This window comes from Equus przewalskii, chromosome 3 (assembly GCF_037783145.1).
Source record: "Equus przewalskii isolate Varuska chromosome 3, EquPr2, whole genome shotgun sequence".
Lineage (NCBI taxonomy): Eukaryota > Metazoa > Chordata > Mammalia > Perissodactyla > Equidae > Equus > Equus przewalskii.
Genome location: NC_091833.1, coordinates 106,759,346 through 106,775,110, shown reverse-complemented (window position 1 = coordinate 106,775,110; position 15,765 = coordinate 106,759,346). Strand labels below are relative to the sequence as shown.

At 38.0% G+C, this 15,765-nt stretch overlaps 1 protein-coding gene across 43 annotated transcripts in view; it reads right to left on the bottom strand.

Moving 5' to 3' along the window:
• LDB2 (LIM domain binding 2) overlaps positions 1–15,765 on the bottom strand; it is a 359,745-nt gene that overhangs the window by 75,994 nt on the left and 267,986 nt on the right. For all 43 annotated transcript variants that reach the window (XR_011538276.1, XR_011538278.1, XR_011538279.1 and 40 more), the window contains one exon: positions 3,567–3,739. Coding sequence is in view for 39 of the 43 variants with exons in the window: in XM_070613154.1 (XP_070469255.1) it covers positions 3,567–3,739 (173 nt within the window). In the remaining 4 variants the exon portion in view is untranslated. The remainder of the gene's footprint in view (positions 1–3,566; positions 3,740–15,765) is intronic.

The window sequence follows — 15,765 nt, the reverse complement described above, 5'->3', positions numbered from 1 at the left end:
GACACACTCTAATCAATGCCCCCAGCACAGATGGTCTCCGGAGGATCAACAAGAAAGAGGCTGGCAGGCATTCAGCAGATCACGTGCTAGCTTGAGACTAGGCCAGGAACAAGAGAACTAAAAAAGAACATTTCTCAAACTAACCGGTAGCTTTTTAACCCTTTTCTTCCTTTGACTAATTGTAAAGTAACATTGACCATGTAGTTGTATGATACAATGGTTCTCATACAGCTTTTATGAAATAAAATGTGCTTTTTAGGTGGGAGTGTTTATTTAATTTTCTTGTTCTTTATGCTTGGAACAGCGTGCATGGAATAGCGTGTTTAGATTAATGGTTGCATAAAACTCGCTGTATTTTAGAGATACTGCATATGTAAATGCATGTGTGTATATATATATATACACACATTAGAGCAATACTATCACTGATATTATAATCATTTGGTTAGAGTCAGGATAAGAGTTGAAATGTATTAATCCTGGTATAACACGGTATACTGGCTAAGGAAAGAAAGACGCACTAGCTGTCAAAGACATGAATGAGTATTCATATAGGAAAATGAGTGGTGCACTTCCATGGTATTTTTCTATAGTAGTAAATAATTTTATAATAAACAATTGAGACCAGAAAAAATATGTCTATGTTTATACAAGTGATAAACATGGCCAGTAACGGCTGTAATTATTGTTCCAGTTTGTAAAACCTAAAAGTAACCCAACAAGTACCCCAGAGAGGGCTCCTCTCGTCATCTGCCAGTGTTCGCACCCTCAAATACAATTCAAGGATCTTTAATTCTGAAAACCTTGGTGATTGTCCTTCTGATTATTAAGCCTTGTTTTCAATTTGATTCAAAATGAATACAAAAAGAAAGGCTTCCTAATGTGTGTTTTAAAATTCTAATTACATATTTATCCATAATCTATAATGTGCCTAGGATCAGGAAATTGCAAAATGTGCATTATACTCCTGAGGAATACTAAATATTAGTGTTGATTAGGACTGCAACTGAGTTTTGATTCACTAGTTGACCAAATTTTCATAAAAGCAACTCAGAACCACTGGGTCAAATGCTATTTGGGGAATTAGTGTTTCTTGATAGTCTAAATTAGAACAATGTGATACTGCCTACACATAATATGCTAACTAATGCCAGGGACTAATAGCAGACTCCCCTTTAAAAATAAAGCATCGGCTTCCAAACTATTTTTCTTTGTGATACTGAAAGGTCATTAGCCCACTGTTTTATACTAAATAGTCATATTATTTTATTACATGGAGATGAGTTATTTTTAATTAATATAAGAACAAAAGAAAAATTGAAACGATTCTTAGGGCAGTATAATAATCACCAAAGAGCAAAAAAAAAAATCCTTTAGAATTTTCTAAAAATAAATGTGCATAATTAGCATCTGGACTAAGTCCACAGAGCTAAGCTACATTTCCCAGAAAGTGATATTTTTCATCACAGTATGGAAATATTCATTACAAGAGTTGGCAAACGTATTGCCGGGGAGTAGAGTCAGATGGGTGATCTAAATAAATGAGCTTGAGGCTGAGAGAGCTGAATTCAGGCAAAGGCTCAGGTCTTCCCGGTGAGTGCCCTAGACGCCTGAAGAAACCACTCAGCCATAGGAGAGGGGAGAAGCCAGGATGAGGGAGAAGGCCCCAGAGGAAAGCCTTAGTTTCTTGATTTGAATGAAAAAAGTACTTTATCAATTCATCAGAAGAACGGGATTCTTTTCGACATAAAGCCAGTCCTGAATGTACAGCGCTCTATCTTCAGAGCAACTGACTCTGCTCATTTATGAAGTTTTGGCCTGAGAAAGAAAGAAAGGAATTGAGGAAATATATAAAAGGACTACTACAAGATGCTTTTTTGTTTTCAATGGCTATAGGCTTTGGAAGCAGCTCCCTCATTATGGCAAAGTTTTATTTAATTATCATGGATCTTTTTTTTCCCTTAAAGCATAAGGAATCGGTATGTTCTTCTTCAATTACCTAAAAGTAACACTAAGCCTACACAAAAAAACGATAATGAAGCAGCAGAGAAATGCTTTCTCTGAAGTGCTCAGACTTCATAACACTAGAAAAGGGTTGTGTTATCCATCTGATCTACAAGATTATGTAAATGTTTTATGTCTCCAAAATGAAGTGATAGATGGACAGACTAAACTGAAATCCCGGTGATCACTGCCTTCCACAAAGCAAAACTCTTTTCCCGGCATGGACTTCTGCACCCAGTGGGAATCTTCTTGGCCCATGAAGGACAACCTTCCTCTCTGCTCAACTACTAAAAAGGAAGAAAGAGAAAAACCCAACTTCCGTTCCACATGCAAAGCATCTATTGGCAAAATCACGATTCCATAACACCAACGACATTTGATGATTTGCTTTTGCATTTTATAGCCATTTCCTTTGCCTTTGGTTTTCTACACCTCGTGGACACCGGAAAGGTTAAACTGCACCAACAAGATCACAGAATACTTTAAATAATAAACACTTTACTTTATTCTTTCAACAAAATTGTGCATAAGTAACAAACACATCTTCGGTTTTATAATTTGGGCTTTTGCAGTTAGCCCTAATAATTCAGCTTTCCTTAACTATAAAGAGAGGGTTGTCATTTGTTTTTTCAACTAAAAGAGATACTTGCTATCATTACTACTACAAATTCATTTCACATTGAGTCTTAGTTTGCCAGAGTCTATGACTAAATATTTGTTCTTACTAATTTTTCTACTTGGGAAAAGACATAAAGTGATAGTCTCTAGTGTTCCAGAAAGGTCTTTGCCCAGAGGGAATGCTCCATATGTCAGTTGTCTGTGTGTGGGAAGGATCATAGGTGTAGAATGTATAGAAGATGGGTTGGTCCTCTAACTCTCCTCTCTTTCATTTTACATCCTCCCTAGGGCCTTGAATCCTGCCTCAAAGACTGTATCTCCTGCTCCTCCACCCATCCTTCCTGCCCTGTGTTTCTCTGTCTCTCTTTCACAACAAACTTCTACCTCTACTGTGCTCACTTGTTGACTGATCAACCACAGAACTTATAATTTGGGGAAACAATCTTTAAACTCGGAATTCCCTAATTTCATTTATATTTTTATGTTCCTTAAAGATGACAACTAGTTGAATTGTGGTTAGTTGATTTTTTTCACTGTTTGGTAACATTTGAATTTAGCTTTAAGAAGTGTTTAATTTTAGTAACAAAACACAAATACTGGCCACATAGCAATGGAAGAATGTTCTTTTAGCTGCACAAGACCCATTGTATAAAAGCCAAAATTCTAATTTTGCAACCTGAGTTTGATAGGCAGCCGAATCGCTCTTCCTCTTAGTTTTGAGGATCTATCACGTTTGACTTTCATGTGCTCTGTATTACATACACACACCTTAGAAAAACGTTCACCAAGCATGTAGCCAAGTCAGAAACAAAAAAGTGTATCTCACAATGCTCAGAGTGTCTAAGATGTGATAAATCAGCTCAAAGTTCCAGAAGAAAACCTTAATTATTATCCTTCAGTACACCCAGAGAAGAACAAGCCACGTTGCTGAGCCCGCCCTGTACCTTGGTAAACATGGGCTTCCCGTGCTGGGTGACCATGGCACACTGGTCGCAGTCCACCGTGATGGATGAGTTGTGGTATGACTCTTTTGAGTGTTTCAGAATGTAATACAGGTCGGTCACCCCTCCTTCAAACACAGTGCTAAAGTAACGAGGGATGAGGGTCCTGCCGATAGCTGGGAGAGAAACACAGAGAAACAAAAAGTTAATAAAAATATCCTGCTCCCACTGCTCCCACTGCTCCCACATGCCCCCCACCATCACCAGACCTCCAACTGGATACAAATCATCTCAAGAAACCATACCAGGAGGCAAATTTCTCTTTATAAACAGCCATGATTCTTCTGAGTTACAGTTAATAAAACAAAATCCCCAACTATTCAGGAAAAACTTTTACAGTCATCTGTCCAGATTTTGTGTCCATTGAACGTCAATAATGTAAGAGTTATGACTTTCAAAGCCAGCTCTGGTGGTCTAGTGGTTAAGATTGGGTGCTCTCACTGCCAACGCCTGGGTTCATCCCCGTCAGGAAACCACACCATCTGTCTGTCAGTTGTCGTACTGTGGTGGCTGCATGTTGCTGTGATGCTGAAAGCTATGCCGTCAATATTTCAAACACCAGTGGGGTCACCATGGTGGACAGGTTTCAGAAGAGCTTCCAGACTAAGACAAACTAGGGAAGGACCTGGTCACCTACTTCTGAACAAAACTGGCCATGAAATCCCTATGAATAGCTGCAGAGCACTGCGGTGTGATATAGTGCCAGAAGGTGAGGGGATGGGGCAAAATGACCAGGCAGGGATCTGCTCTGCTGCACACAGGGTTGCTGAGAGTTGAGATGGACCTGAGGGCGTTAATAGCAAAGTACTTTAAAAATAATGGAGACAAACACATTGACTACTTTGGACCTCACGCATATTCTCTAAGGGAACATATTTTCAAAAAATAAAACACATCCAGTCAACCTGGATTTTTCAATGGATTGTTTACAGGCTGGTTATCATATCATGTCTTATCAGTAGTGACAGTAGTCATAATGATATAAATGTTAATAATGTAGTGCTTTTTAGCATGTGAAGTATTTTGGCATTCTCTCCTTGGATCCTCTGAACAATCCCAAGAGTGTAGGGGACTGAGACCCAAAAAAGGTTATTATGAAAAAAAGAGGTTATTAGGAATATTCCAAAGTCAGATAATTTGTGAATAGGTGATTGGGGTCTCTAACTTCAATTGTGCAAACACTGCAGTAGCACTTGCTCTTTCCAACACTATGGCTCAAACTGCTTAATGAATGGAAATCTTTCAAAAGTGACAGGTATCTGCATGTACAAAGAGAGCCACACCTATGTAAATGATGATTATTCTATCTGCTTCTGGAGCTGGATAAGATATCTTTCTAGAATGAAAGGCCCATTTTAAGAGAACTTGATGCCTTCCATTTGATCTAAATGGGTCTCTTTCATTCCATGTGTCCTGTCCTGCCCCATTGTAGTTGGAGCCATTGGTAAGTAGCTGGGTCTCTGATACATGACGCTTAGAAACAGCTAACAAGCCCTTGCTTTAGCAGAGATTTTAAATCCTCTTACACTGAAAATCCCAACTCATAATATCAGAAATTTTGCCTATGTGCAGATTTTGAAGCAAAGTACTAAAGCACTCTCAGGTTTTTAATAAATCTCTTACGTTCACTATATAATGCCTCCTGAAAGACAAAAATAATATTTAAGATAAATAAATTACCAAAGAGAGCTTTAGGAGGAAAGATCATACAACCCTCACTTGAATGTTTTAAAATATTTCATTTCATTTTAAAAGAATCAGTGTTAATCCATTCCGTATGGATCTATAGCTCTTTGGTACATGGATTTGGAAAAAAATGACTATGAAAAGAATACGCTGCCAAACTGTTTGCTGAAGCGACCTCTAAAGAGTCTCCATGTGGATGACTCTCTCTGAATAATTTATGTAGTTGTTATTGCCTCATATTTACTGCAGTAAAATCAACCAACAAGTGTGTTCAAAATATTCCAGGATCTTTGGCAATTCCATCTTAAATAATCCTTATATATACATTTTCTAAATACTGCCTGATCCCCAATAGAGCACGTTCATTGTCAAAATATAAAATTCAAATAAGAGTAACTTGAGTCCACCATATCCCTAAAAATATGCATGGCCTTTATTATGAAGAAAACTTTGTTAAAGCAAAAAACCTTACTGTACTTTGCTAAACAAAGTTAATTTAATACATTTCAAATATTCTAACTTAAAACTACCATAAAACAGCTCTAGGAATTTGACATTTTGGGATCTGTACCGTGGAGAATAAATAATACAAAGCATAAAAATGTAGACATAGAGTGAAAATATTTCACTACAACATCCAAGGAATTGTCACATTAAAAAGGTTACTGCAAATAAACACCTCTGGATTAGCCACATTACAGTTTATTCATCACGAATCCTGCACAGTTTAATTCCTTTGTAGTAGTGTTTGCTATGTATTATCATCATTTTTCATTCATAGTACAAGAAAAGTTGAATGGGAAAAAAGTTCGAAATTTCTTAATTTTAAACCTAAAATTTTAATTACCTCTACAACTCCAGAAAATGTACAATCTACATAGTAAATACCCTTAGAGGGGAATGCTGCTTTGTTTCAGTGAATACTTTCTAGCACTCTAGGAAATGGTTGTTATGGATACCTGAGGTTTGTTTTCAGCCCTGTTTCCTTTGTGGGACTGGCCTTACAATTTTCCCCATTGTCCTGTTTGAACCATCACTCACAAAGCTCCATTATCCACTATGGTAGACTGCTACTCTGGTGGCCCCAATGAACCATGACAATGGTATTCACGTCCTTGTGTGTGTAGTCCCCTCTCCTCAAATCTAGGCTGGGCCTTGTGATCTTCTTTAATTGATAGAATGTGGCACAAATGACCTTGTGTCAGTTTTGAGCTAAACTTTAAGAAGGCCTGGAGGCTTCCATCTTGTGCTTGGGGGGAAGTCAGTTGCTATGTACAAAGGCCAACTACTCTAAGACTGACAGATGCCCAACCTAGCCATGTGGAGCAGTCACATGAAGGAGAACAGCATCTTCCAGCCAACAACGTCAGCTGAGCTTCCAGCCAAGGGCCAACACCAGCTCATGTGAATGAGGCCATCTTGGAAGTGAATCCTTGAGATCCAACTGAGCTACCTTAAGCTGGTGTCGGATGAAGCAGAGATGAGCTGTCCCTCATATGCTTTGCCCAAGTTGCAGAATCATGAGTAAATAAAAGAATTGTTTGTATTTTAAGCCAACAAATTTTGGAGCATTTTTAAATGTTAGCAATGAATAAACATAACACCCTTTCAACCCCATAGGCTGCAAAGATGGCAACTTAGAATCCTTCCCTGAAAGAAAGAGGTCAGTTTTGCCACTAAAAATGCGAATCATGGAACTATAGAAGCTCACATCCAGAGGAAAGCAGATCAGAGAGATAGAGGGTCTTTGCGGACTGATTCGGGCCCTCGTCTTAGCTGGGACTGAAGCCACTTCCAGCCCTTGGAGGTCCCACTTACGTGAGATGCGCCTGCCCTTCCTCTTGTTTTTTTCCTTGCTTAAGTGAGTTTGTGTTAGCTTTCTGTCATTTGCAAACAGAGGAATCCTGATTAATGCTGTCCTCTTCCAGCCTGGCATGGGGCAGTGAAGACTGTTGTAACATAAAGAGGAAGCGATGAGAATGATCAACTGCAAGAGCTATCTGAGTCCCTCTTTGGGCAACGCACTGTGTTAGAAGCTGAAGGGGATAAAACGACGTGTCAGAGACCGTATTAGTTTTCTATCACTGCTGTAACAAATTACTACAAACTTAGTGGCTTAAATTCTGTTTATTTGTTTACTATCTTATAGTTCCGACAATCTGACATGGATCTTGCTGGGATAAAATCAAGGCATCAGTAGGGCTGTGTTCCTTTCTAGAGGCCCTAGGGAAGAATCAGTTTTCTTGTTTTTGCCAGCATCTACGGGCTGCCTGCATTCTTTGGCTGTGACCCCTTCCTCCATCTTCAAAGCCAGCAATGGTAGATGAATGGAGTCTTCGTACAGCATCACTCTCACTTCCTCTTCTGCCTCCCTCTTCCGCTTTTAAGGACTCTGGTGACTGCACTGAATCCATCCAAATGATCTAGGATAATCTCCCATCTCAAGGTCCTTAATCAGATCTGCAAAGGCTTTGCAGCTGTAAGGTAACATATTCACAGATACGATGGACTAGGACTGGACATCTTTGGGGGGCCATTATTCTGCCTGCCACAAAGACTGTCTTTGCCAAAGTGCTCCTGTTCTGCAAGAGAGTAGACTAAAAAATATAACAGACATACACACACGCACACACACACACACTGGGGGCAATATCTAGGTAATATGCAGTGAATGGGACAAATAAACAGGAAAAAAATCACATACGCTTGAGGAAATCACTCTATAGCTCACTGATTTCTTCTATAAACATTCACTGAGCCCAGAGTAGGTGGAAAGCTTCTTGGTAGGTGCTGGAAACACAAAGATAGATTTTTGTCCTTGTCTTTCAAACTCATTTATAACAAGAGAGTTAACAAGTATCTAAGTGTCTATAACACAATGTGATAACAGATAAAGTGAAAAAATGGATTTGTGATTTTGAACTCTTTGCCAGTTTTCTCTCATGCTGAATTCAACGTACAATTTTATTATTTTTGAAGCTCCGAGAAGATTAAAATGTCCTTTTAATTTAGTAAATCGTGTAACCACACTGCACAGCCTAATATAAATGACTTGAAATCAGTGAACATTCAAATTTAGATTCAATGGCCCCCTTACTCATCAGCCACACCAATTCCGGATCTACTTAAATTTTATACTGCCACATTCATATGCTACCCTTACACTTTACATTTATACTTTAATCCTTGGAGTTAAAAATAATTTAAATATTGATATACCTAAATCTACATTGTGCTCCCATGAAAAGGATTACATCTTTCAAACATTCTTGAAGACAGATTAAGATGATAGTAGAGTGTAAAAAAGATTCCATTTTTCTAACACATTTAGATCAAAGCTCCCAAAGTTGGGAAGGGGAAGTAAGGTGAGAAGATCTCGTGGGAAGATTTTCTGTGATGTTAGGTGAGTGGAATATAGCATATGTTATTTATCTATGTATTTGTGAAAGAGGAAAGGAAATCACAGATTAAATTATTGAGAAGACCAAAATGTGTATAAAGAATGTCTAATGTATAAATCAGGCCTACCTTGTAGGTAAACATGATTAGTCCAGAAATAGCTAAAAATGTATTCATAATTTGGATGTTGAGCTCTGAATTCTAGTTTCTTAGGAAGTTTCCTGTTGTCGTTCTGTTTTGTTACCAACCACTGACCCCTCCTCCCCAGAAGTTCTTGCGATTCAGCTGATGGAACTGTGGAGCCAGGATTGAGCCTCTGTCTTTTCTTGTAGGTGTTACTTGTAGATGTTAGGGTATCTACAGGATTTTTCTAGATCTTAGCTGATTCTTTTCCCTACTTAGAAACCAAATGGTATACGTTGGGAACTCTTAGTCATTGAGAAGATATCGACTACTGTGCACCTGTCTTTCAGGGCACTTCATCTCTATTAATAACTATGAAATGCTTTTCTTAAAATCTTAAGAATGTTTCTAGGTAATTCACATGAAAGAAATTGCAAGTAGAAAATAATCATATGGGAAAATGTTCAAACTAGTAATCAAAGTACAAATTAAAATAATAAAAAGATTAAAACATAAACTTGGTGAGGTTGTGGTAAAACAGGCATACTCGAATACTTTTAGGGAAATCGATGTAGCAATTACTCCTTATCTGGAGAATCTCTAATTCTCTAATAGTTTATTAAGTCTGATTCTAGCTCTTGGTAAAGATCCTTGCCAAACTGCAATTCTAATGTTTGGATCTTAAGTACTCTAAAGTTCTTCACGTCCTTTGAAAAATCATTGTCTAATGTTAAGACCTTTTGATTTTGGACCATCATTTACTATTCTAAGTACCTGTAATCTCTATTTCAAAGACAATTCACTTCAAAAAATGAAACAGGTTGATAACCCTGGATTAAAATGTGGAATTAGAGGAAGGTTTGTAACTAACAATGTATAAGTACCACTCAACACTTGGCAATTATTTAACTAATGATTTTCCTCCTCATTGGAAACAAAAAACCATAATCACACATTTGTGTTTTTAATTAGATGAAGTTAGTTATAATAAAATAATTGATTAGGTTTTTAAGAAATTTTTATAAACATGCTAATGAACAAATTGGTTGTCTAAATCTGTGTAGTTGTATACAGTTGTTCTAAAGCTACAGTCTTCAGAAATTCAAATGGAAATTCTACTGCTGATGTACATGATAACACAAAGATTCTTTAAACTTTAGACTGAACTGTATTCAGAAATCAATGAATGAATTATGCTAACGTAAATAGAGATACTCCTAGTAGTGAAATAAACACTACTGATGATTTCATTTATGGGTAAATAACCATTACAAATAGACAAAATAATGGAAATGAAACATGCTCAAACATTGATGGGGTGATATGGGTTCAAGGCAGATTCCTTTGTCTTGGTTAAGGGAAAGCAAGTCAAACAACTTGACTTTCATAAATAGGCATCATTTTCATTCTAACATACCTTTTACTTCTTTTCTCAACCAAAGCAATTTGACTTAAATATCTTCTCTCTGATGACCTCTCTTGCTGTACAAAGATTTGTTCATTTAATATACACTGATTAAGTACCTACTACAGGCCTGACATTGTTCTGGGTGCTGGAGATAAACAGCAGGCAAGCAGGGAGTCTGAGAACAAACTTGGTGGTGAGAGAAAGCAGGTTGGTTTAGTCTGGCCGGCCTGGAAGGCTGCAGAGGAGAGGTGATGTTGGAGCTGAGTCCTGATTGAATAGGATCACATGAAGATCTGGCAGTGGAGAGGTCTAGGACCAAGGACCAGCAAGGGCAGAGGCCCTAGGACAGGAATGAGTTTGGGGTGAATGAGCTTAGTATCAGAAAGAAGGCAGTCTGGTAGGAGTAGAGTCAAGGAGAGTGAGATATAGATGAGCTCAGAGAAAGAGTCAGGGCCAGATTATGTGGATCTTTCTAGGCCATGGCTAGTGCTTACATTTTATTCTTAGTGCAATAGGATAGCATGGGAAGCTTTGAGCCAATGATATGATCTGATGAAGCGACTCTATTCTTTAACGTATCATCCATTGGTCAACAGGGTCCCAATATGCCACAAAAATTTCTGATCCTCCCAGAAATATAATAGGCATTTTTTCTTCCATTTTATATCTCCCAAATTTTTAATAATTTGACTAAGACTTCAGCCACACCATCTTGCACTAAGTGTTGGAGAAAAAGCAAGGACCCAGCTCTCAAAGAGCTTCTGATCCAGCAATTCTCAGAGCTATTGACTCATTAATTAAGGACAAGTGAGATGTGTGCCATGGCTCCATCTTGTTCTCCACTGCTTATCCATTGCCTGACACACAATGAGGACCCAGTATACATTTGCTGAAGGAGTCGATGCAATCCATGAATGCATTTACACGTTCCAAGTTATAGGAACTTACACGGAAGCCTGCCAGGTTCCATCTCATTTAGTTCTACCAGTGTTTTGGCATGTTCAGATAATTTTGGATCCTGATTCTGTCAGCTACATCACAGAGTATTTCTCTCAGATGTGTGCCTTTCATCATGGGCAAAATTCCTTTATCCCTTTATCCAGGGTACTGACAATAACACTATGCAGGAGGTCTACAGCCATGGCTGGACCCCTTACCATGAATCATCACCCGTTGGATAGGAAATTGAGATCCCTTACTGACTTCCAGAATAAAGCCACGCTCTACTTACTAATGGAAAGAGCAAGGTGTCAGAGAAAGACTGAAGCTAAAAGATGAATAGACATCAATCAGGGACACAGAGTCACGGGGAAGAGAGTTGTCCAGGCCACGGGAAGAGCATGTGTTAGGGAACATAGTGCATTTCTCACGGTTTGGGCAGGTGCCTTGACCAGATCGTATACATTTATACCTTAGACGATCTTGTCTGGTGAACTATTCCATTACGTAGAGTTCTCTTACTCTCTCTTTATGACAGTACAATATTTATTTTGGTTATTGAAACTTTACGGTGTGGTTTACATCTGGTAGATTTATTTCTGGCCTCTGTATTATTTTATTATTTTTTTTGAAGAAGAAGATTAGCCCTGAGCTAACATCTGTCGCCAATCCTCCTCTTTTTGCTGAGGAAGACTGGCCCTGAGCTACCATCCGTGCCTATCTTCCTCTACTTTATATGTGGGACGCCTGCCACAGCATGGCTTGCCAAGCGGTGCCATGTCCACACCCGGGATCCGAACTGGTGAACCCCAGGCCACTGAAGCAGACTGTGCAAACTTAGCCACTGTGCCACTGGGCCGGCCCCTCTGTATTATTTTTATTTCAACATTTTCATGACTATATTTATTCTTCAAGATGAATCTTAAGATAATTTTGTCAAATTCCAAAAAACATTGGAAGGAGGTTGACTTAAATTAAATTTTCTAAGAAAGAGTTGACATCTTTAAAATACACAACCTTCCCATACAGGACAATGAAATGTTTGTCCACTTGTTTGTCTTTATTTCTACCTCAAAATAATTCTGTAGTTTTTTATAGAGAGAGAGAGCTAACATTTCTTGTTAAGATAATTTTGGAGTATTTTAGTTATGCTGAATTGTTAATGTAATTTTTTAAATTATTATTTCTGTTTGGAACACAGACATTTAATTGAATGCTCTTATTAATTTTGATAGTTTTTTTTTGGAATATGTTTCGAATTTTCTAAGTGAAAAAAATCCATCATTCCCAAATATTGAAAATTTTGTTCCCTTCTTTCCTTCCAATATATTTATATCATTAATTTCGCGTCTTATTGCAATGGTTAGAATAGAATTTCCAGAAAAAAATATTAAACAATGAAGGCAGTGGTAGGCGTTCTCTTTTTTCCCCTGATTTTTTAATGACTAAGGGAAGTACTGTACGTTGATCTGAGTTCAGATCATATTACTTATTATGAAAAGAAAAACAAATTATTCTTCTAATCCTTGTTTTCATGATTTTTTCTTTTTAATCCTAACGGATGTTTAATTTGATCAAATGCCTTCTCAGTTCCTCTTGAGTTGATTGTCTAATTTCTTTTAGAAAGCTATCTATTAATATATTTTCAATTATTGAATAATTTTTGTACTCAGTATAAACCTTACTGTCTTGTGCACACACATCAACACGCTTTTGTAAAGATTTTTGCATAAATTCAACTTGTGAATTCATTCTTTCCTTTAATAAATATCCATGAAGGCGGTGCTCTCCCTGAGGCACTAGCCTGGGTCCTAATTTAGAATGAGAAAGCCAGAAAAGACTTCAAGCTTAGTCCGGCGATTCCCAGTAACATTTTCTAATTCTAAAGGGTTTCTGAAGACCTTAAAATGTACCCCAAGCTAGTTCCATATCTCAAAAATACCGTTAAAAAAGAACATCTTTCGCATGTTTCTCTGATTTGAGTAGGAATGAACTCAACTCATGGTGATACTGATTAGTTCCTGATTAGTGATTATGAATAGCACTTAACAGACGTAGAAAAAATATAATGCAAAATATTAATAATTATTTAATAGATGTAATTAGGTTATCTGTGATTGTATTCCAAACCCTTATTTTATAGCAGAAGAAGATGATGGCGAGCAAAGTAAAACCGCATAATTACTTAGAGCCAGGGTGGGATAAAACAGAACTATTGTTCTTAATCAACCAGCATTGGTTTATTTCTAAGGCTGAATTTAATTTTTATTAATTTTTGAATTATATAAGTAATACATGTGCAAAAAATTAATACATTACTGTCGCAGAGACTCACTGTATGTTGACTAGATCTGAGTTCTTTCTCTAGGCATAAAACTAGACCTCACTTCCTAAATACCTTCTCAGCTGAGTGCTGCCATGTGATGGAGCTGTAACCAATGTCCAACAGACAGTTCCATTATTTTCACTTTTTTCAACCAAGTAGATATCAAGAAGAAAAATTCTGCTTCCAGACACGATGAGTAAAGTCACTCTATGTGAAACAGGTACAGTCTTCCCTGCCTCTGGCACCTGATACTGAAGACCCGGCAGAGGATTCCATGGGTGCCACCATGGTTGGAGGAGCCAGGCCATGGGAGGAACCTGGGTTCCTGAATTACCACTGGGAGGAGAGCTGCCACAGATTGGGAGAACCCATCTGGACTTTCCAGCACAGAATACCTTTCTATTGTGTTAAGCCACTGAAACACAGAGGTTCGTTTGTTTAAGCGGCTAGGGTTAACTAATACAATTACTAAGTAATACATTAGTATTAGTAATACATTGAATTAGTAAAATTATTACTAACGCAATTAACAAGTCTAAAGTTTTGCTGACCACCAGGTACCCAGCAATGCCAGTGCCCTCACCTCTCCCTAGGTCATCTTTGTTATCAGTATATGTAGCCTTCATTTTTTAAATTATACATTTATCTTTACCTATATGTCTCCATTGAAAATGTATATTTTGTGTGAGTGCCTTTTGTTTTGTTTTTATGTAAAAGGTTTCATATCAAATATATCTGTATGGAACTTATCTTTTTTCACTCAATGTATTTTTGAGCTCTAAGGCTAATTCACTGGCCTTAATCACTGCACCATATTCCACAGTACCACACTTTCACACGTTGTTTGGACATTCTCGTGTTCAGGGGCATACAAATTGCTTTTTAATTTTTTCCAACAGGGTAGCTACTGACAAAGGAAAAAAAATATATCTTATTTAACTAGGTACCAGTAAATGCTCTTCCAAGTGCAGTGACCAGTTCACTCCCTCACCAGCTCTGATAGTATGTGTTTACCCACAACTTCACCAGCACTGAATACCGTCAACTTTTACATTTTCTGCCATTTTGATCACAGAGTGTGTCCCTCACAAAGCAGCAGCCCTTAGGTACTCAAAGCTTCATCTACACGTAGATGATGAAATTAAGTAATAAATTACAGGCAGCCAGCTCTTGTGGTTATTGCTCCAAGTGACTCATCTACATTTGACATTTTCAGATGGTTTGCAATTTTCTGGAGTTATTTTACCCAAACACCCGTTCACTTGGCTAAAGGAAAAAACTACTCCAGACAAGAAAAGTGAGAAATTCTCTTCCTTGATTTTTCAAAGGTGCCAACTTCAAGAATTCTTATGAAATTATTTCAGTATGATTTATTGAGGCTTCTCAAACTCAAACCCATGGGGACACCACAAGTCATTCAATTTTGTGTTTTAATATCAGCACAACTCAACTGGGTTAGAGAAGTGTTGCTAGAGAAACAGACATATGTGTGTGATTTCAAACTTAATCGAAACCAGGACTCAGCAAGCTTTAGCGATGCCAAAAGTAGTGAAAGAGATCACTTCCTCTCCGCAGAGAGGCAGATGTGGGTAAAACTGGGCCCTCCCCGAAAGCTGGATATTCATCAAGACGTTCCTTCTAAGGTGTTAAGTGGTCACTAAAACAGAAACTAATAGGACATGACCCTTTAAAGTGGATTTTGAAGTCAAAGGAAAGGTTTGTAGAATTAAAATAATAAACTGGCTGTCCCCACCACCCTTCTCTCAACTCCGTTTCAATCTCACTCACTTCCTTAGTGTTTCCACGGACTATTCCTCTAAACCTTTGCTCTCACAGCATCCTCTGCCTGAGGTGTCCTAACCCCACCTCTTCTTTTTCATCCCAAGTCTTAGGCATTCTCAAATCTCAGCTACAGTACCATCTGCTCTGGCTGAGCATCCTCCTTTGCCTTCGAGCTGTCCACTTCTCTCTTCTGTACTCAAAGTGATTATAAAATTACGTGCCTCAGGGGAAGTTCTGAATTCATATCCTAGCTGTGCCATTTGCTCACATTGTGACCTTGAACAAATGATTTACGCTCTTTAAGCCCCAGTTTCTTCATCTGTCAAATGGTGTAGTTACTAATTCAGTGGGCAGTAACAGGTATGAATAACATCATGAGTGTTAAGTGGTTGGCACAGAGCCTGACTCTGCTAAGCACTTCATGAATGTCGTTACTCCCACAGCACTCCATACATGCACAGACTACGCGATTTATCCCA